General features: G+C 48.4%; 1 protein-coding gene across 1 annotated transcript; it reads left to right on the top strand.

The window, feature by feature from the left end:
- The first annotated feature begins 604 nt into the window (after positions 1–604).
- FBXL14 (F-box and leucine rich repeat protein 14) lies at positions 605–4,250 on the top strand. Its single transcript, XM_062570236.1, has one exon. It carries the CDS (start codon positions 669–671, stop codon positions 1,869–1,871), a length of 1,203 nt encoding a protein of 400 aa, XP_062426220.1. The 5' UTR covers positions 605–668; the 3' UTR covers positions 1,872–4,250.
- Positions 4,251–22,707: the final 18,457 nt, after the last annotated feature.

The following is a 22,707-nucleotide window of genomic DNA, read 5'->3' as shown; positions in this document are numbered from 1 at the left end:
CCAGCGTCGCCTCCTCCCTCCCTCGCTGCCCCCCCCCTCCTCCTTTCCCTCCTCCCCCCTCCCCGCCCGGCCCGAGCGCGGCGCCGGGGCCCAGCAGCGAGCGGCGCGGCGCGGCGGAGCAGAGCAGGCGGCCGGCAGCGGCCGGGCCCGGAGCGGCGGAGTCGGTACCGGCGGCGGGGCGGGCCGGGCCGGGCCGCGCCGGCGCGACCTCGCTGCCTTCTGGTCGCCGCCGCGGGATGCGGGCGGCCCGGGGCCGCGGGCTGTGAGCGGCGGCGGCGCGGAGACAAAGGGAGGCGGCGGGGCTCGGCGGCCGGCACCAGGGACGGAGCGCGGGGGCCGCCGCCGCCGGGGCGCACCCGCCCGCCCGCCCGCCGCGAGGCGGCACGATGCGGCACGGCGCGGCGCGGCCGCAGCAGCAGCGCGGCGGCGCGGCCCGCCCGGCGCGGCGGTAAAGGCGGCGGTGGCGGCAGGGCCGGGCCGGGCCGGGCCGCGGTCGCGCAGCAGCGTTTCCCCCCCGCGGGCCGCGCCGCCCGGGCCGGCGATGTGAGGGCGGCGGCGGCGGCGAGGAGGAGCGCGGCGCGGCGCGGCGCGGAGAGGAGCGGAAGGCGGGCGGGCCCCGAGCGGAAGCGGGCCGGGCCCGGCGGCGGAGCGCGGCGGCGGCGGGGGCGATGGAAACGCACATCTCGTGCCTGTTCCCGGAGCTGCTGGCCATGATCTTCGGGTACCTGGAGGTGCGCGACAAGGGCCGCGCGGCGCAGGTGTGCACGGCCTGGCGCGACGCCGCCTACCACCGCTCCGTGTGGCGGGGCGTGGAGGCGAAGCTGCACCTGCGCCGCGCCAACCCCTCGCTCTTCCCCAGCCTGGCGGCGCGGGGCATCCGGCGGGTGCAGATCCTGTCGCTGCGGCGCAGCCTGAGCTACGTGATCCAGGGCATGGCGGACATCGAGAGCCTCAACCTCAGCGGCTGCTACAACCTCACCGACAACGGGCTGGGCCACGCCTTCGTGGCCGAGATCGGCTCTCTGCGCTCGCTCAACCTCAGCCTCTGCAAGCAGATCACGGACAGCAGCCTGGGCCGCATCGCCCAGTACCTCAAGGGCCTCGAGGTGCTCGAGCTGGGCGGCTGCAGCAACATCACTAACACTGGCCTCCTCCTCATTGCCTGGGGCCTGCAGCGCCTCAAGAGCCTCAACCTGCGCTCCTGCCGGCACCTCTCCGACGTGGGCATCGGGCACCTGGCGGGCATGACGCGCAGTGCGGCCGAGGGCTGCCTGGGCCTGGAGCAGCTCACGCTGCAGGACTGCCAGAAGCTCAGCGACCTCTCGCTCAAGCACCTGGCCCGCGGGCTGGGCCGCCTCCGCCAGCTCAACCTCAGCTTCTGCGGGGGCATCTCGGACGCGGGGCTGCTGCACCTGTCGCACATGAGCAGCCTGCGCAGCCTCAACCTGCGCTCCTGCGACAACATCAGCGACACGGGCATCATGCATCTGGCCATGGGCAGCCTGCGGCTGTCCGGCCTCGACGTCTCCTTCTGTGACAAGGTCGGGGACCAGAGTCTAGCCTATATCGCACAGGGCCTGGACGGGCTGCGTTCCCTCTCCCTCTGCTCCTGCCACATCAGTGACGAGGGCATCAACCGCATGGTGCGACAGATGCACGGGCTTCGCACCCTCAACATTGGCCAGTGCGTCCGCATCACTGACAAGGGCCTGGAGCTCATTGCTGAACACCTCAGCCAGCTCACAGGCATCGACCTCTATGGCTGCACCCGCATTACCAAGCGGGGCTTGGAGCGCATCACCCAGCTGCCCTGCCTCAAGGTGCTCAACTTGGGACTTTGGGAAATGACTGAGAGCGAGAAGGTCAGGTGAGAGGAGGGGGCTCCCCGAGACCTCCATCTCCTCTGGAGGGACTCATGGACGGACTTACTGACTGACTGCTGCAATGGAGGAGAGAAAGAGAAAGAGAGAGAGAGAGAGAAAGAGAGAGGGGGGCACGCACAGAGCCATGCTACCCACGCACCCTGGCGCTGGAGGGAGGAATATATATAGAGAGAGAGTATATCCTTGACCCTTCTGTGCTGCCTACCCACCCTTGCTCTGGAGGAGGAGGAGGAAGGAGGGGGGACAGGAGGTGGGGGAGAGAGAGAGAAAGAGAGAAAGCACCTATCCTTTCCAGGTCATGCCTCCAGCTCCACACTTGGGAAACAGAGCTCCCCCTCCCCCCATAGCATCCTTCTCTACATAAGAGGCAGAAGCCCACAATCTTATGCACTGGGGCTAGAGATACCCCTCTTTATCCCCACTCCTTGACTCCATCCCCTCATGCACTAAGGATGGATAAAGAAAGACCCTTGTTCTGCCATGTATTGAGACTAGATTATTTTGTGTTTATGTAAAGGAGAGTGGGAACGGAGATGGTAACAAACAATAACAGCAGCAGCAGAAGCTTCCTAGCTACATTTCTATACCCAGACACCCCAGTCCTCCTGCACATTGGGCACAGGCACAGCTTTTGGTAAAAACCATTCCACCTCTGCGCCTGCCCCTCCCCCGTCAACTGGGAATTGTGACAGAAATACTGCTCCCTAGGTACATTGATTTTCTTTTTATTTTTTTTAATCTGTTCTCAATCTCCAGTTCCATGTTATTCTCTGCTGTGGGTGGATACAAGCTCCCACTATTCCAGTTCTCCACTGCACTGAGAACAGGGATAGCTGCAACGTCTCCTTTTGTATGTTTCCATGTCATCCTGCGCTATAGTTAAAGAGAAAGCCTAGGCACTCCATTCTTTCTCCCCATCTCTCTGTACTGGAGATAGAGATAACCATTTCCTCCTTCCCCTGTCTCTGTAGGGACTGGACACAGACCCTGGTCTCTTAAACCTCCCCATGTACTGGGGGACGCTGAGAGTTACCGAGAGACACATCTTCCCTTTCATCATTTGCTCTTTTTCTCCCCTCCTTCTCTTTCTTGGCAATGAGGATAAAGACATATCCAGCTACATATCCATTCCTCTTTGGATTGGGGGCAAGTGGGTGGAAGGGGCAAGTAGCTCCCCTCTACCCATGGGGCTTGAGGAAGAATCTCCAGTTTCATTTCTGCTTCTTTTGAGATACTGTGACCTGTTTTTATTTTGAAATGCATAAAAAAAATTACTGCTACAAAAACAGCCTCTTAACTCTCCCACCTATCCCTTGCTTATGTCTTATAACTGGTCCCAGTTTTCCTCATACATTCTCCTCTTTACAGTATTCATTTTCTTACATTTTTTTTATTATTTTTAAAGACATTTGAAGTTGCTGTTCTTGTGGATTTTTAAGTACATTTTTTTTCTGCTGAATATATTCTATATATATAAATATATATATATATGATGTCTGGCTACCTCGTTTTAATTTGTTACCTTTTTTTCCTCAAAAACCCTGGAATTCTTACAGGAAAGAGATTTTGAGACTGAAACATTTTTGTGCCTAGACTGGAATAATGCCCCTTGGGTTTGTACTTTTTTCTTTTCTTTCCCTTCCCTGCCCTTTCTCCTTTATTTTTTTTATGATTTTTTTTAACCTTATCCTACTGTGTCCCGCCTTCACATTCTGGTTGTGCCTCTCCCTCCCTCTTCATTGGGGATTGGGGACCCAAACTGTGCTTCTGCATTTTTACTCTTCTAGCACAAACATGTAACGTGAGAATCCATGCTGAGGATTGGGCTACTGTTAACAGAAATGTGTAAAATGCAAGCTTGTTTAAAAAAATTTATATATATAGATATATGCAAATATTTTCCCCTCCCCTCCCAAATCACCTACAAAAGGTCACTATGTGAGGCTTCCTGTTTGTAAGTGGAGAGAGGAGCAAAGCAGGCCTGCAGGCCCTGAGGCTGTAATGTGAAGGGGAGGAGACTGAAGTTCATCTGTCTTATCTCTCTTCTGTCAATAAAATGGAGCTGGTTCTTTAGATTTTTTTTTTTAATTATTTTAAAGAGGAAGAATAAGTTTGTTTTTTGTTTTTTTTTTTAAGAAAAATATCTTGGCTTTTTTTTGCTTATATGTTCAAAATCTCAAATCCTCCACAGTAACAGGCCAGACCATGGAGTTAACGCAAACCCAGAGACCCCTATGGATTAATTGTACTGTTTGTGAATTTGTATAAAAAAATAACAAAGATCCTCTTAAAACATTTTATATTCTTACAGTAAAAGGTTAAACTGATATTTATATAATAAAAGAGGAAATATGAAGTATGTTTTTGAAAAAAGTTGTATCTGTGTTGTCTGTGCTTTTTAAAGACAGGTATCTTATCTGTTGATTTTGGATGTAAGCTTGCTGTAATAGCTTGTATGGAAGGTTTGGAGCTGCTGTCTCTTGTGTCAGTGAGTGACCAGGTCTGATGAGAGAGAGGAAGGAGAGTCTGGTCCCTCCTCTGCAGGATGTTGAGTAACATCATAATGGAAAGTTTATTTTTTTATAAAAAGGTTTTAGTGGGACCTGCTTTGTATGTGAGAAATTACCTGTTCTCAGCATCTGTAAAGAGAAATGAGTTATACATCAGATTAGTATTACATGCCTGCTCAGTCTGAGGTCAGACATGCTAAACTGCTGAAGTTTGCAATCAGGCAAATTAAATATTTTGTGGTAGAGGAAACCTACCAGTTGGAAGGGGGAACAGAGGGTTATATTTATTATTTTTTTAAAGCTTCAGGAATATGGCAGAGTTTTTTTTTTTTTTTTTTTTTTTTTTTTTTTTTGATTTACTTAGCCTAAATTGACACCCATCCTCACTATCCCCTGCAGAAGACCAATCAAATAAAAATGATTCCTGTAATGGCAATCACCTAAAACAGCATTCTTGCCAGCGCATTAAAACCTGGGAAATTTGAAATGGCTTGGTTGGTTTCCATTGCCCAAGCAAAGATAAAAGTAAAGTGGAAATTTAAAAAAATACATATTTGAATAATCTAAGGTGTCCTTTGTATTATACCGTAATCTTTCTCTTTAATGTATGACTTTTAACCTGGCGGGGTCCCTTTTAGACTTCTACGATGTGGGTTTTTTATTGTTGTTTGAGATGGAGCTTAAGCGGTGTTTATAGGGCACGAAACAAAGCTTTCCTCCCTCTAAGTCCTGCAGCAGGGCTTTCTTCCCCCCTCCGCTGCCCCTTTCCTCCTTTGAAGGAGGGGTTGGGGTAGAGAGAATGTGAAATGGTGGAAGAAGCCAAAGCCATTGTTCAGGAAAGTTAAAAGAGGAGCTGTCCTTGCTTGCTTGTTCAGTCATGCATACTGAATCTCGCCATGTGAGGGTCCCTATGGAAAGGAGGAGGGTGATTCTTCCCCTCTTTTTAACATTCCTCTCCAGGCCTGGCTGTATTTAAGCTGCTTTCCTCCGTGCAGAGGAGGGAGGGGGATGGTCTGAAGTTCCTGTACATTTGCATTTTAAGCACTTCCAGCGCTGAGCAGGCCACTTTGTTCCAGCCCGGCTATCCCGCTCCTGCTCCGGCAGCCCTCACCCAAGTTCTGCTCCAGGTGGGGGAACTGCCCGCAGCGTGGCCCTAGCCAGAGGTCCCCTCCACGCCTAGTGCAAGCCTGTTCTGGGCGCTTAATCTGTGCAGTTACGGATGGTTTTTGGCTGAGACTTGGCTAAACAAAGTTCTTTGTTACCAGCTCTAGCCACCTCACCTCTTTCATGCCGGTGTCTCACTTTAAAGGGGAAAATACCTTGTAAGAGGGCAGAGTTGCATGCTACCTCCTCCGCATCCTAAGACGGGCTGACACCTAGACTACCTCAAGATCCAGGCTTTCGGCCTTGGCTGCTTCTCCCCCCACCACCCAAGACTTCCAAGCTTTCTGCTGGGAGTTCATCACAAAAGCTGCATTGTTCACTTCAGGGAAGGCCACCACAATTGGATCTAATTGAGCCTGACACTATATCCATCTTCCTTTACTTGGCGGGAGGTGTGGGGTCTTTCTTCCCTGTGTTAAAAAAAAAAAAAAAAAAAAAAAGTCTACAATAACTTCTTGACTGAAAAAGAGGATGTATGTATGTATGAACACTATAAACAACAGGGAATCCAGATCAGGTTCCTACTACCACTGAAAATTTAAGTGTTTGCTGCAGTTCTAGCAACGGCTGGAGGATGATAGATCTCCTACTAGGTAGGTTTGTTTCTGCGGGATTTCAGTGGAAACACACAGCAGCTCCTTATTAAGCCCCATATTCATTCACATGGATAATACTTGAACATCTAAGCGACCATAATGTGTGTGTTCTTTTTAAATCAGAAATAGGGCTTTAAACTTCCTCTTCTCATATTTTTTTTTAATATATATGTGTGTGTGTACACACACACACACACACACACACACACACACACACACACATATATATAAAAACATTGCCCACATGGCCCAGTGGAAGCCACATCTGCCTGAAGCCTGGTGTTTAGACACACTAGACTGTTCTCACAGAAGGAGCAAGTGCTCCCTATGGATTGCGTCTCTCTCCAACACCCAGAACACCAGTACTGTCTTGGGCACAGATGCAGGCCTTACTGTCCAGCGAGGCCAGAGTTAGAAGAATGCAGGCATTTACTAGTATAGAGAAGGGTTTCTTAAAATAAATAATCCATTGCTAACAACCATAAAGCAATTGCCATATAACTCCTCAGGGTAACAGGGAAACTTAATTTTCATTCTTCAGCCACTCTTGAATTTTTGAACACGACTCAGTTGGCAACCAAGACAGAAAACCCTAAAAGCGCTGTTTGAAAGTGAACTGGAAATCTCCTGCCTGTGTCACGGAGGTTGTGATGCCCAGACATATGCCAGAGACCCACCGGAGCAGGAGTGGCTCCTGTGAGTGAGCATGTGGGCCTGGGAGGCAGCCCTGCGTGTCCTGGCCCTTTGGGCCCAGCTGTCACTGCTGAACCTACCAACAGCTCTCCCAGCATGTTCAGCCTTGCCAGTTGAGGCAGCAGAGCCCCCTGCCCTGGAGTGTCTACAGCAGTGCGAGCCAGGTGCGGAGGCTACACCGGGAGCTTACTAGCTGCCCAGCCTGCTTTATGCAGGTGGTGGCACAGAGTAGGTGTGAAATGAAGGGGAGGAAAAGCGTGCAGGCAGGAGAGAAAGAGGAGGAGGCAGCCAGGGATCAAGCAGCACAGGCAGGGGGAAGCTGGCTCACAAGCTGCAATGTTGTCCCTGAGTGCATTAGTGTCCCTGGTTTGCTGCAGCAGCTGCTCCCCTGGCTGGATCCTGCGGCTGGATCCTCTCCCTGGTCCTCCAAGACCACATTTGTGGAGGGGGGAGATGGGGCAGAAGGAGGAGGCTCCACCTGGGTCCTACTGCCCTGGACTAGCACATGGGAGGTCTGTGCTAGTCAGCGCTAAGCATGAAAGATTTATTCATTTTCATACCTTCTCACCCCACATTGCTAGTTGTGCCGAAGCCGTTTGCCGTGGCAATTCTGGGGGCTTCGGTTTCCCCATTAATAAATAACTGGGGTCTCAGGATAGGTTTAAGGCAAACTGATTGGGGGTCTGTGCCAGGATAAGAGGTGCTTTTTGCAGAATACTATATAACTTACTATTGAACCTGCTCTTTGGCAGTTGAGGAAGAGTTAAAGCGAGAGCTGGGTGGCCGAGACGCCCAAAGTTTTTGGAACTGAAACTAGAAGTTAACACATGCTGCCATTAACAGCCCAAAGGTAGTTGTCCCTTAGCTCTGGCAGCCTCACTGCATGCATGGGTTTGTTCCAGCAAAAGGGACTCGTGTTCTTTCTCTCCCTCTTGTTCCTACCTTAAACCTCGTTCTTTTAGCCAGCAGCTCTTTAATAGCGCTTCTGCAGAGAAAAGATAATCAATAAGCTCAACTGGGTGGTTCAGGCGGTATCGGAGGACCCCTAAGGACATCAGCTAGGCGCTATGCCAAAGCTGCTGGCTCGGTTGCGTAATGCTCCTGGCCGTGGCCAGCCGTAGAGCCCTTCCCGCTGAATTCCCCAGCCCTAAGCTGCATGAAATAAAGAGCTGGAGAGGGTTTGTCAGGCTCCTGTGCCAGAACTCAGATTCCAGCCACGTTTGGCGGTGACACTAGTGCTTTCCTCCCCCCCACCTTTAATTAAATCTACCAAATGCATTAGCTAAATGCCAGTCCAACCTGAAATAGCATTGTGAAGATTAAAAAAAAAAAAAAAAATCAACTCTGACCTGTCCTTAAGACAGAAAGATAAATGCAAATGGGATTGTCTTAAAATTATTCCCCCAAACCAGGGGTGTGTTTTGGAGACCAGGTCAGAAGTTTAATACCGGGGACTAGACAAGTGCCCTGAGCAACTATTTTCATACGAGAGGGTTACAGAGACACAAACTCTTATTTTGCTATGGAATCGAGTGTGCATTTGGATAGAAAAAAAGGGGGCGATTCCTGGCCATTTTCCTTCCCTTTATTCTTCCGTCTCCGGGCACCAGTTCAGCGATTGGAAGATAAAGCAATGTCTCCCCCGACCTTTAAATAAATAAATACATATATAAATAATAATAATAATAAAGTCCTGTGCGGCCGGTCCCGATGACGCTCGGTCCCCGGGCGCTCGGCGGCGACAAAACCCTGCCACCATCTCCTGTCGCGACAGCCGGGGTCCGCCAGGCGGCAGCATAGCCCGCCGAGTGCCGGCCCGGCTCGGCTCGGCTCGGCCCGGCTCGGCCCGGCGCTGCCGCTCTGCAGCGGTCCCGTTCCCTTGGGACCTGCCTTGCAGCTCGTTTCTTAAGCAAAGCTGCAAGCAAAAGTCAGGTTTAATCACGATTAACAGGCAGCGCGAGAGAAGCAGCTCGAGCCAACCACGATTTCACGCAGATAACTGTTGTAAAAGTCTCCTCCGCTTGCGGACCGAGAACGACGTTTCCCTCCCCCGGATACGCAGACTTCGCCCCCAAAACGCTAACTTGTGCAACAGACCACGGGGAGCTGCGTTCCCCACCAACGCTGCATCTCCTGGTTAACTCCAGCATCTCCCTGCAGCCTCCACGCGCACAGAGGTTCAGGTTGGAAGGGACCTCTGGAGATCATCCAGATCTGGAGATCATCCAGATCTCCGGCGGTCCAAACCCCTGACTGTTAAACAACACATCTCTTCCTTGTGTAGGAGACCTGTGTTTCAGGACCTGAACTATCTGTGGGCTGCTAGGGAAAAAGAATAAGAAAAAAAAAAGTGAGGGGGAAGGCCATGCTAGATAACTAGTAAGGCTCTCTATTGATTTTAGTTTTAGCTTTTTTTTTTTTTTTTTTTTTTTTTTTTTTTTTTTTTTGTAAAGCCTAATTCTGCTTCTGGCTAGTCCAAAGCTTTTGACATTTCTAGCTTGACATGCAGAACTTATTTCCTTGGGTTTTCTGAAAAGCGTGCAAGCGTGAGAAAGGCAGCAGAGTAGGATGACACTTAAATTCATGTTTTGATTATTTTAGTTCAGCTTCGGTGTGCTGAGCTGTGCTAAACTGCTGGCAGTTACTCCGCAGGATACCTCCCTAACGATAAAGGTATCTAAGACTGTCTGCACTTGTCCTTTTCTGAACTTGAACTGGATTTTTTTCTTTTCTTCTTTTAACTTCTAACACTGCTGCTACAGATGCAGCGGTAGTGCCTTTTTCAGAAGCAGATACAGCCAGGAATTTACTACAATTAATAATTAGCTCTTACATGCTCAGACATCCGATAGGGAAGCATCATCACTAAGGTGAAAAAAGCGCTGGAAGGGACCTGGCTAAGGTTAGGTCCCAGATCAGGGGCAGACCCGTGCCTAGCGTCTCCCTCCTCTCCTGACCCCCACTCCTGCCAGCCTCCGCTTCTTGGCCAGCGGGAAAAACAGAAACGAGTTTTCCAGCCTAACGCAACACTTGGGGGGAAGGACCAGGACAGAGAAACACCGAGCGTGACGGGACTTCTCCCCAGCAGTCTCACAGCAGGCTGTGCCACCCAGGGCCACCAAAGCGTGGCTGTGCGCGCGTGGGCTGTAGAAGAGCTCCCGGCCTCGGGAACCGCTCCGACAAAATATTCTTCAGCCGCCGCAGCCTTCCGGTAAGGCAACAGCGGGTCTCGCAAAACAAACGCAGCGCTGACCAAGAGCAGCGCCGGGAGAGCCCCGGGGACCGGCGTCCCGTCGCAAGAACGGGTGCAGCTCAGAGGGCAGCCGCGCCGGCCGCTCCGCCGGCCACCTCCGCCTTCACGGCTACCGCCTCCGGAGCGAGCCGCAGGGACCACCCACACGGATCCAAGGACGCGGTCGGGACACGGTCCTCAGGACCGCAAACGGTACCGCCCGTCGCGACTTTGCTCCTGGAGAGGCGCCTGCCCGTCGGCCGACCTGCGCAGCCCGCAGCAGGCGCCGATCGGGCGGCGGCGGCTTCTGCCAGGGGGCAGGCGGCCGGCGCGCCGTGAGAACTTGCCTCCGGGCGACCCCTGCCCATCCTCTTCGTCGCGGAGGTTTCCGCAGGCAGCGCGCGGGGACGACATCTCCCTCACGCACCTGCCGGCAGCAGCTCGGACAGGCAGAGGGCGGCTGCATGCGAGCGGCTGGGTGTAACTTCCACCCCGGTCCCCAGTGCCAAAAACAAGCATGTTAAAGCTAATCTACCCCTGTCTCAGCTCAACTGCTTTTCTGTGACTAAGCCCCTTATAATGGTTTTACTAAAATCCCCTTTTGATGGAAAAAATCCCAGCTGGAAGTTTCGGGCAGTGGCACAATGTGCAAGTCTGCGTGTCCCTTTCCCCAGTTTCACAAAAGCCTCTAATCGAGTGGAAAATTTGCTGGAGGCCAGAGGTTTAGGCCTGCAATTATTTTTTAAGGGATTATCAGGAGAGAATGGGGGGTACTTACGACCCTCCCTCTCTTTGTGCTTTGCACTGTGCCGCTTTCAGGCAGACTCAGCCAGAAACCTAAACCGCTGCAGCTGGATCCAGAGAAACCACCACTCATGTCAGCTGCAAGCCTCCTCTCTGTCCTACACGGCAGACCCTGGGCTTCGGGCTGGAGGAGCCCCACTCCAGCACTGCGCAGCCAACAGAAACGCTTCTTCACAGAAGCGGCACGGCATCCTGGAAGCTTATTAACGATAGCTCAAGGAAAAGCAACCGAATCCAGCCCTGGGAGCCTCACCGAGCTGAAAAGAAATAAAGTATAAGCTTGGATGTGGTCCACTGGATAGGCCGTAAGCTCGGGCTTTGGCTCTGCAAACCCATTATGCAGGAGGCCTTGCACAAGTCACTTACAGCAAGTTCCAAAAAAGACTTGGCACCTAAGACGCAAACTGCAACACCCGGCTTTTAGGACTCTCGCTCCAAGGGTGGAAACCAGGGTTAAGGTCCCCAGTCTCCGAGAAGAGCTACACACCTCAGAGGCTCCAAAACAACTCCTTACTAGGCACAGAGCCACCTCTTGTCAGCACGCTTGCTGTGCGACAGCCAAAAGGGAAACGCCGCAGGTGGGGGAGCGCTGGCTCCCCTGCCCGAGGAGCCAGGTACCATGCTCAGGGCTACAGGGAACTGGCCGTGCTCCCACGTGATCTCCAAAAGTAGGAGCTTCACCTCTGCCGTCAAAGAGCTGCGCTCGCACTTGTGTACAAAGACGCAAACTTCCTGGAGGAAGCAGCGGTCTGCCCTACTTTTAAACAGTAGCCTGAGCAAGTGGGAGACCTACTTTAGCTCCTTCCTCCACTCGTGGCACTTCAAACCGTCCCCTCCCAGCAAAGGCACTAACCATCAGCCCTCAGGAGAGAGCCAGGAGAAAGGGCCACTCGCTACTTCTCCCGTCTAAGCCACATTACTATGCAGATGATAATTCAAGATTCACTGCAACACGGAGGAAAGAAATGACCTTAGACAACCAGCACTTGACCTCAGGGCCCGTCTCGACTTCTGGAAACCTTTCTGTATGTTGCATACAACAGCTGTTGGATAAAACACAGAAGCGGTTCTTGAGCCCTGAGCATCCCAACCATTCGGTTGCTATATAAGAGGATGCTTTAAAAGAAAGTGGCAGCTGTCACTGTGTTTTGGAGCTTACCGTGTGCGCTAGGTGCATTCTGAAAACACCTCGGGAGGCTGAGGGGCCAGGATGCTTTGTTTCTGGATCATGATCAGACCCCAGCAGTTTTGGGCAGGCATGTAAGTACAACACTCAGCACCCGAGGGGCTTAAATAAAAAAAAAGACTACTGAACACAGAGAAAAAGGCAAATGAGGCATTTGTGGAATTCAGATGCCTCCAGGAGCTAGGTGGTGTCTAAGCTGGGGGGTTTGATTTTGCAATTTTGAATACTGCTTAAGTGTCTTTTTTTTTTGTTTGTTTGGTTGGTTGGTTTTGGTTTTGGATCTGGTCTTTTACTCCCTCTACATCATTCTCTCTGTCTGTAACACAAGGACACCGTTTCTGTAAAGAAGAATTTTAAGCTAGTGAGATAAAAGGATTAACAGCCAAACATTTTCAAAGTTGCTCTTTAAGGCTGATGTTCTTTAAGAAACTCTGTATTGCCCAACTTTCAGAGGATGGGCGAGTCTACTCTTCCAGATGGCTTGACAGCTTCAGTATCCAACAACAAGGGACCCGGAATCATCATTCACGAGCAGTGTAGTGTGACACCTGTGTAATTCACTCCTGTTACTAAAGATGTAAGGTTAGATGAAGAATCAGCTCGAGTTCCATCTTTTCACCCTAATAAGCTGTAAGCAGACCTAACTCCACAGGACAGCCATCCTTTACTGGTTCCTGACAAGTGACTCTTTCACCTGGCCGGTCATTCCTAAGCACTGTGGGTGAGAGTCACCTATGGAGTTCCCCATCTTTCTATTTATACATAGCCTGCTATCCATGGATAACCTTGAAAAGCCCAAGTTACAGTATCCTTGAAACATGGGGGACTTCCAGAGATCACTGTCCAACATTCTGCACTGCGGCAGGATCAAGTATACTTAGATCACGTCCGACAAAGGTTTAATCTTACTCGTTCCTAAAATTCTTCAACAAAGGCATAACCTATAGCTCCCCCACTTAACCATTTCCAGGGTACTTGTAATACTTTTTCTTTATGCTTTCCACAAGTGGTAATGCAAAATAATTGATCACTGCCCCATCTAGGGCCACCTCTTACCGCCTTGAACACAACTCCTTTCTCCTCAGCCTTCTCGATCAGCTCTCTGCAGATGCACCTCAAGTGTAACATGCTGCAGCTCTACTTCTGTGCTGGCCTTTTCTTGTAAAAAGCCCAACTATAATGCAACTATCATGCTGTATTATACTGGTGGATTTTTAGACGTATGACAAACATGTCTGGAAACTATTATGATCCTCCCAAATGTCTGTGACCAGCAACATTTGAATCTGGAATCCCAATGATTTAAAGTGACTGGTTACAGGGACATTATAAAGATTAATTACTTGCCATTTGGAAATTGTTAAAGATCCCCAAGACATGTAGCTAATTCGATATTCCTCCTCTTTCTGAGCATTCCTCTGCCCCCCCTTTTTTTTTTTTTTAAGACTTCTGGAAATCCCACTCCCTTATCTTCTCTCATACTGATGACCCACTAATCTAACAGTGGTGTTCTCCACAGGTACCAACACGGGCCATATTTCTGACCCCTACACAGGGCTTGCTAATGATGATGAGTGGGATATGCTCAGTTTGCTAAAACCGAAGCGCAGCTGTATGAGGTAGAAGGATCTTACTTCTCTACTGTAACTCTATGATGCAAGGGAAAAGAGGGGACTGACGGGGTGACGATTAATACCATTCCTGTTCCAGCTGTACAATGCACAAAACTATTCTCTCATGAGCATCATAGATCTATGAACTTTATCAGCTCTTGTCAATTCTGTCACCAGGATAGGATGCCCCGTAGTCATAAACAGAGGTAAAAATCCTTTTCCAGCTCTAAGCAGATACCTCTCCAAGCAGAGATACCACGCTGACTGTCACCATACATGGAGGAAGTTTGCTGTGCATACTGGTTGCCTGCTTGCACTATCACTACATGTTTTCAAAACCCAGTTTCAGTTCTAGTCATATTAGTTCTGCAGGACAGAAGTAGTGCATGCAGCATAGTACAAAAATAATGTTGCTCATCCAGAAAATTACAGCTCCATTTCCTACACGTTGTATTGCCCTCATCTCTAGTTATACAATGCAATGAGCAGGAAAGTAAATGTTAAGGCTTGATTTTCTAAAAAAACAAAAACAAAAAACCTCCCCCAAAACACTAAGTATTCAGAAATCCCGGAGTGCCATGAGAGCTTCTGGTGACTAGTACCTTTGAAGAAGATAACAGAGTGGATTCTATTCCCAGCTCACTGTTTGACTCTGGGCAAGTCCTACCACCCTTCCGTGTCTCCATTGCTTCATGCTAATATCACCCTCGATTTAATTTATCTATGAGAATTGAAGAGCTAATTAATGGAAATTCATAAAATACTTGAGACCTTTGGATGGAGGTCATCAAAGAAGTCTAGAATATAAACACTGATACTTCTGGGCTCAGAATACAACACAGAAAAGCTGTCAGAGCCTGCAGACAACCGTAGAGGAGGTCCTAGAGCATGTTCTTTTCTGTTCCATTCCATACCCATTCCCTGAAGAATTGTTCTGGTAGAAATAAATACTTAAAAATGCTATTTGGGTCTAGTAACTGCAGACAAATTATGTCTGACAGTGGTTCTGCATTGAAAGAACTGTCTATAAATTCGGCTGCGTATTGTTACAAACATTTAAAGAAGTAGCTTTATCCAAAAAGGAAGGACAAGTTCTTATTATTATGAAAGCTGGGGGCTTTCCAGGACTGCTAGTATGTCAGCAAGCAATCTAGAGCCAGAAGAGATAATCAGGTCGAAATGATAGGAAAATCTACAAGCATCTGAGGACCACCTACGCAACATCTGCACGTCTCATAAACCAGGTGTTGCTCCCTGGAGCACATAATTCGGGCATGCATTCAGTATGCCACTCCTACCACCTCCTGACTTGGACAGGACGTCACTCCCACCAGAACAATGTCATGCACTGCCTACAGCTACGTGCAAAGCGAGTAGCGCTAACCCCAGTTCAGACAAATCTGTCATTTACACAAGAATATGTTGTGTCAGTATAAAACTAGCCCACAGCTGGGAATCAGCAGGAACATATTTGAGGTATAACACTCACAGAGGAGGAACAGAAAACTGCTTTGCCCACAACTGCCCAAAAGCAACTGTGGCAGTTTAAGTCAAAGACTTAAAGGGAGCCACACAGAGAAGTCAGAGGTCAGGCTGCAAAAGAGACGTGGCCTTGCACTCCAAAAAACAGACTACAAGATACCAAATGCAAACAGGGGTTTATCCCAGCAGCAAGCTCCATGCCGCATACAGACATGCTTTCCTTACAGAGGCAAAAGAATTTCACTGTACCCAGCATCCAGTGTGGCTCTGGCTGCTTACTTAGTACATGGATCCCACCATGCTTCAAGGATGGAAGAACTTCTCCCCTCCATTCACTAGCTGTTCTCAGGGGGCTGGAAACCCTGGCAATAGCTCCCCCCCCCCCTTTTTTTTTACTCCTTAGTCAGGAGCCTGCTCTACCACAGAATGAAAAAAGTGCTTACTTTTATTCAGGAAGAGATTATGTTTCGTATATCAGGTTGAAGGTGGCTGTGAAATGGGGTTCAGCACAGGGATATAATTCTGGAGGATTTTTATTTTAATAAATAAGCATAACTCCAGGGGGAAACCTCTGTCAATACAAATCCTATGGAAAATATTGCTCCCGTAGACAGAAGAGAGACTGGTTCTGTTTGTGTATTCAGGCACTGTATATATGAAGATATTTTAGAGGCCTCTATACTTAGCCATTGTGGTTTCAATCTTTCCCAGGCCAGAGGTAGCTGTGTAAGCATATAGTCAGCATTGGCTAAACAAGTACTTTTAAAACCATGCTATTATTACCAAGTTAGTTAAAGAAGGGGGTTTTTTTTCTTTCTTTCTTTTTCCTGAAGATCTGTAATTCAAGAAATCATTCAAAAAAACAAAAAAATAACAACAACAAAAAGAAAACCCAAAAGCTCAACACCCATCCAGCTCTTACAAGAAGTGTTATTTCAATATCTCCTTGTGTTTGACTGCAGCCAGACCGCTTCAGGTCATGATCTCATCCGATCTCACCAGCACGGCAATGCTGGGTCTAGTCAGTACTCCAGGGAAAACCCAGGGTCCTTCGGGAAGCGATGCGGGTGACTTAGTCAGTGGAACTCTTTCCTCTGAGTCAACACTGACCCAGTGTTTCGGCATAACGCCGGCGGGCGCTGACCTGCTCAACGTGTTGTCTTTCGGAGGAAATAACTGGGTGCCTGACCACACTTGTGGTTATTAAAGACAACATGTCACTTTACACAGATGCTGGCATTTGGCTACGTGACCGCTCCTGTGCGCGTAATTACATCCCGCCTTCCTCCGCTTTCTCTCCTGAATTGTTTCAATAGCTGCTGTGTTTCATCCAGACCTAAATGCGCTTCAGCAGCTGGAGCAGCAGTTCTAGTACAGCACAGAACCAAGAACCTCGAATTTTACTGTCAACCCTACCTTTGGTTGGCTGCATATTTTCAAGCGTGTCTTCAGCTCTACTTTGTTTTTCCCCATCTGTACAGATGTTTCCCCATCTGTAAAATGGGCATGGTGAAAAAAAAATCTCTTCTGTAAAAGGTTTTGAGAGCTACTGATGGAAAACTCCCATACAAAAAGAAATCACTATAATGATGACTCATGCAAGATAGTACTATTAACTAAGTATGTTTCTTAAACATTCTGGGATTTTTCAGCAGAAGGGACACTGGGGAAAATTAGAGAGATTTCTAAAGATAGCAGTGGAGTTTTCTGCGTCTGACGTAATTGTGACCTATGATCTTTCTATAATCCACGAGTACCTTAGATTATAAACCTGACAGATATTTTCCCCTTTGATGTACAGAAGTTCAGTGATGCCTGCATTGCAGTAAGTGCTCCGAAGGTGCTGAGTATTAGTAGGATTTTGGTTTTTTTCCTACAGGCAACTCAGCTGCCTATAATTATCTGAAAAAAATACCTCTTCTTCTTCACTAATCCCAGTGCTGTGATCATACACTATGTTTGCTCCATGGGCTAAATTTCAGAGCCATGTGACATTTACAACACACAGTCCTAAAAACATATGAAAAATACACCTGGTTCTGGGATTTGGCACAGACTCAGCCCAGGTTCACTGAAAGGTTTGTGACCCTTCAGAGCACAGCTGGGACCAAGTTACAGTTTTGCATTGTAACTTGTGGCTTGGACAGGAAAAAAAAAAGTCAGATCAAACTTGGAAGCTTTGGCTGAGATGCACTTAGAGAGTTTAGGTTCAGTTCAGGCATAACTTGATTCAAACCTCAGGGGCTGCAAACTGCCTTGAATGGAGAGCAGATGGAGTATCTGCAGTCACCTGCATTTTAAAAATGATCAGTTTGGCATGGGTGACAGGGACTCAATAGCAGACCTGACCATAACTGACAACGAGACAGTCACGGGTACACTCGTATTTTAGTTCAAATCAGGATTCCCTTTCGAAGCAAACCTCCCAGCTGCTCCCACGACCCACGCTTTGGTTTGCAGCTTGGAGCAGGCTTGGAGTTCATGAACCGGATTCGCTTTGGGCGAAACTACACAGGAGAACGTACTCGAGGAGGACACATCACCTACGCTCCATCTGCAAGCGGACGCCGAGTTCACGGGACCAGAAAAGAGCTGGTCCAAAGCAACAAGCCTCCACCCCAAAATGCTATAACGTGGGTGCCAGGTCTTCAGCGCCAGCTGTTTCGTCCTCCGGATCCACTCCTACCGGTCCTCTCTCTACTGGCTAACGCAGGCAGAGGCCACCGAAAACTGGGGCTCCACCACAAGCGCGCCGGGCAGCGCGGAGGTACCCGCAGCACCCGCTTGCTCCGTCCGTCTGTTCATTAGCACCCTCTGCTGGATACAACCACGCTTTCCTCCCTCCAGGCCAGGGATGCTATCAGGCCGCTTCTGCTAAACTGGCGGGGGGCCGGGGTGGCGGCAGGAGGGAGGCCAAACCCGTCGCGGGCACCCCCAGGAAGGCCCAGCCTCCGCGGCGCCCAGCGTCGCGGCCGCGGGGGACCGTCCCGCGCCTGTGCGTCTGCAGCGGCACACGTCGCCGACGGTTAAAGACGGTCGTGCCGTCCAAAGATGCGCGCTCCTAACAGGGAAGGGTTAAACCCAGAGAAGCCCCTCGAAGTTCCTCAGAGGCAATACCCTCACACGCCGCAAATCAGCTGGCGGGCGATCAGAAACTCTCGGTCATCGCTGATTGCAGCTAGGTTTACGCTGACCGCTTGACGCAGGGACCTTTTGGGAAGGCAAGGCTCCGGCAGGGACTCCTCTGCACTAGTGTCCCCTGTGAAGATGCTTCAGGGGAAGGTACGGTCTGTTCTCGGGGCCAGGAAGGGCGTTTAACCAGTTGCAGCTGGAGGAACGTCCAGGAACAGGAGGCCTGATACCTTTTAAAACAGCTAGAATAAAATCCATAAACTGCAGTATCTCTATCTATATAAACGTCTAATCCTTTCTGAATTCTATTAAATTCTTGGTCTCAATTATTTATGTGTTGTCTGAAAAAATAAGTTTCACCTATGTCAGATGTTTTATTTCAGTTTCATCGAAATCCTTGTATTACGTAAAAGTATACACAGGAATGCCTGGTTTACTTCTCTGTACTTCTAAGTTTATATACTTCTGTCACGTTACTTTTTATTGCTCTTCACTCTAAACTATGGATGCAAAATCTTTTCAGTCTCCCTACTACTCTAAGCACTTTTCATCACCGTTTTCTGCTAAATATTTGTAGCAGAACAACCGGAAATGAACAAATGATATTTTATTTTTAAGACCAGAGTCCCAGGCTGGCAGAGAATCACTAATCTTTCAACCAAGCCCATCCAGCACATCCCCACGTACTGCAGCCTTCTCTTCACTGAAGTTCAGACAGTAAGGGAGGAAGCAACGCTTATTACATCAGGCTTTTTCATACTGTAAAATTCATTAGTCCTGGAGAAGTTATGTCCTCCAGTTCCATGCCAGCCCATGTCAGCTATGGTAAAGCAAATGAAAAGGCATTAACTCCGCTCCCTGCTAGGAAATAAGGAACAAAGTCTCCCACTCATTCCTTAGAAAAGTCGAAGGTATTCATTTCTGAGGGACGTGTGGGGTGAGTAGATATGTTCACTACAGTTCTCCAAAGATAGCTCAGAAATAACCTGGGAGGATCCCGGATGAAAGCTGGGTGTCTTCTTACATCTGTCTGGTTTGGGAGATGGAGTGTAAACAGTGGCACATTAGCTTAGATTAATTACAGACTGCCGGTATTTTGCTTTCATGTAGGGAACTCTGGGAACATAACACCACGGATAATTAAATAGCACCTTCCATCAAAAGGCTCCAAACCACTCAGCAAACCAGTTAAGCTGTTAAGGTAGGACTGCTGGATTGAGACAGAGCACTGGCTTAACAGGACACAGGACCATAGCATGCTAGAATAGGATCGAGAAACATCTACTGACATTACAGAAGGATATATCATGGGTTTTACATTATTTATTACACAGTAAAACATGGGCAGGATTAGCATTAGTGCCTGGAGACCTTCAATAGTCAGGCACAAAGTTTTATACCCCATGAGAAAGATGGTTTCTCCCATAACACAATGCCCTATTTTATCATTTTCCTGATAACATTGGTTATCTTCTACTCTATCATTGGCAGCTACGGGGTTTTTCTGCAGAATATGAGCAAAGCCCAGGTTTTATTTCAGACATGACAGTCCTCAGGTAAGCAAGGGGTAAGAAAATGCAGAGGAGCTTGGAAGTAGTGGCAGTTAATGCTCAAGGGCAGCATTAACACTGTCCGCTGTGCAGGCACATTGACGGATTCCACCTATCTCCCCTTCCCCAGTTGTAATCCAAGGCAAAGCCACAAACATTTCTTAAAAAACAAAGCAAAAATAAAAAACAGAAATTGAGGCTTTGATCTACCCATCTCTACTAGACGGCTGATGCGCCCAGTCAGGACACCGCTCCATAGGGATAATGGGGGTGAGGGAAAAGAGGAATGGGAGCACTGCTTCACACAGGGGAAGCATTTGTTTCTGAATAGTGAATCATATATTACTATGGTTCAGTTAATGATCTGTGCGGGAGGAGATTGTGAGAGAGAGACATGCTATCCAGCCAGTACATGGCATTATTTTCTGTGCAACAGTTGAATATTAAGGTAATATCACAGATCATAGTGCACAAGTTAGAGAAAGCAACGCAGGGCAGCTATTTGTGAATTCTGTCTACCTTTGCTAGGAAACCCTCTTCCCTAAGTCCTGCCAGCCCACTGATAAAACAAGGTAATTCCAACTGCAAATTACACTGATTCCTTGGGGATGAGGCAGGCTTACTGCTGAACAGGAAGAAGGAGAAAATGGATTGCTTTGGAAACACAAATCACCAAAGAATAAAGGACAGGAAATCAAAAGAGATACAGAATTGTCAAACCTCTGCAGTAACATCTGCTACAGTTGTTCATTTACTTACCATCTTCCCAGGAACCACTGGACAGTCAAAGAAGCCATGAAAGCTGAAGAAATCTGTTCCTCATCTGTCCTCCCAATGCTTCTAAATTACAGACAGGATAAGCTACACCTCAGCAGATTGAAATGGTAATGGAAATCCTCTGGAGTCTCCACCACTCACAGACATCAGTACCCAGGTGAAGTCTATGAAGGAAAGGAGGCACCCAAACTTACCTCAATCACAGAGCAGGGGATAAACCCCAGAAATCCTAAGATCTAGCCCGCTTCCTCACAACTGAATACCCCTAGAGAAATCTGGAGGATTTTATTGTCATCAGTATGAAATGCATGACACAAAGCTCTAGGATCCCTAGCTGTAGGTTGGGACTCCAGTACGACAAATGCTCTACGCACGTAAAGCTATAAGGTTTTGGTCCACAACGTGCTGCTTGCATTGAAGTAGCACCCAGAAGCCTGTACGCCAGGCACTGCCAAACACAAGACAGGAGTTATTTCACATCATCAGTCCCACTGGATAAATGTAAAGCCTTATACTGTACTATTTAGTTATTGTTTACTACTGTTTTAGTAAGACAGCCAAACATAGACTGCAGCACTTCTCCCAGTTACAACAATATAAGGAAGAAAAGAGGAAAAATATATTCAGCACCCAGAGCTTTTAGACATACAACAAGAAGTCTTGGCTAGCTCAGAGACAGCACTGTTGACATGGGTAAGTCTCAGAAGATTTGTGTTGCCACTGCAGCTACATTTGCCCTGCTGCTATTTGTGTGAGGCAGAGACCAGAGCTAGCTCAGGTGTGCATCATGAGGCATCAGCACCTGTGGACCAAGGTGAGGAAACACCATTCATTTGAAGTCACTCATGCTGCACTAGCAGAAACAACAGTAGAGGACAAAGCAAAAATCAGATCCAGAAAGTGCGAATTCAAAGCCTCTTCAGCTACCCTTTTGCATCTGTTCATTATGCATTTCTTGAAGGTACACATTTCTGTACCTCCCCACATAATCAAAACCCAAGGACTCCAGCTGCCAATGTGCTGCCAGAGCTGGAGTTCTTTGGGATATATTTAGAGCACTTAAAATCACACCAACTCCTCTACCCAATAAGCGATGATATTTGAGCTATGATTCTTTTTGTTGTTTTTTTAAGGCGACCTATCCATAGACGCTCTTGGACCTTAAATCTGGTTGTTGAACAAGGAAAATATGGTTACTCCAATCTTATTTTGTTGCTTTAATTAGCTTGTTTTTCATTTAGAAAGCAGGCTTTATGTCTCTTTTTCAAGGACAAACTCCTGATCGAAACTAGGATTCAGAGTGAGACGACTGACCAATGCATCTGACCCAAGGCTGAAAATAAAAGCTGGCTTCCCACCTTAGTTTCCAAGTAAACTCCACGAAATGACGCAGTACCCCATACTGCATTTCACAGACAGCGCAGATATATTTAGCTTGGTACGCCCCTCCCAAAGCGTGGCACGGGGTGCAACCGGCTGAGCAGAACCCAGGGAGAAATCCAGGAAACTGAGATGGGCAAATCACCGTCTCGTGTTCAGTAGCACGGCTGCTGCTTGCTTGCCTTGTTTAAAACAAAACAAAACAAAACAAAAAAACAAAGCAAGAAAACTTCACAAGAAGAGTTTTATTTTCAGGTCGGGCAGCAAATCCAGGACTGTAATTATGTCCTGGAAATTAGCAGTTTAATTTATTTATGCTGTCAAGCATTCTCTGTATTTCCACCCAAGCACAAGAAAGCAATGTAGAGGACGAGAACACCATTTACACTGTCCACTCAGTCTTGATTCAAGAGAAAATAGTATCAGGACCATGTTAGCATCAGGGAAGTATGAACATGCTATGACTGCCCTTTCATAGATGTGAAGCTAAGACACACCGAGAGACCATAAGCCAATTTAATAGAGATATTTAGAAACCTAAAAAGACAGAGCAGTTGCTTTGGGAATTTATAAAGGTGTCGGAGGGAAATGTATATCAAGGGTATTTAGGGCAGCTAACTTGCAAATGACTTGGTGCACTTCAGCAGACACCTCCACGGAGAGATGCCTCCTGGGGTCAGCACAGGGACTGTGGCAGGGAATTAA

This window comes from Rhea pennata, chromosome 1 (genome assembly GCF_028389875.1).
Source record: "Rhea pennata isolate bPtePen1 chromosome 1, bPtePen1.pri, whole genome shotgun sequence".
NCBI classification, from domain to species: Eukaryota; Metazoa; Chordata; class Aves; order Rheiformes; family Rheidae; genus Rhea; species Rhea pennata.
This window is presented reverse-complemented; position numbering and strand designations above follow the sequence as displayed.

Bases quoted from the DNA above. Each gene is read 5' to 3' on its own strand.
- FBXL14 (XM_062570236.1), top strand. From the start codon at position 669: ATGGAAACGCACATCTCGTGCCTGTTCCCGGAGCTGCTGGCCATGATC.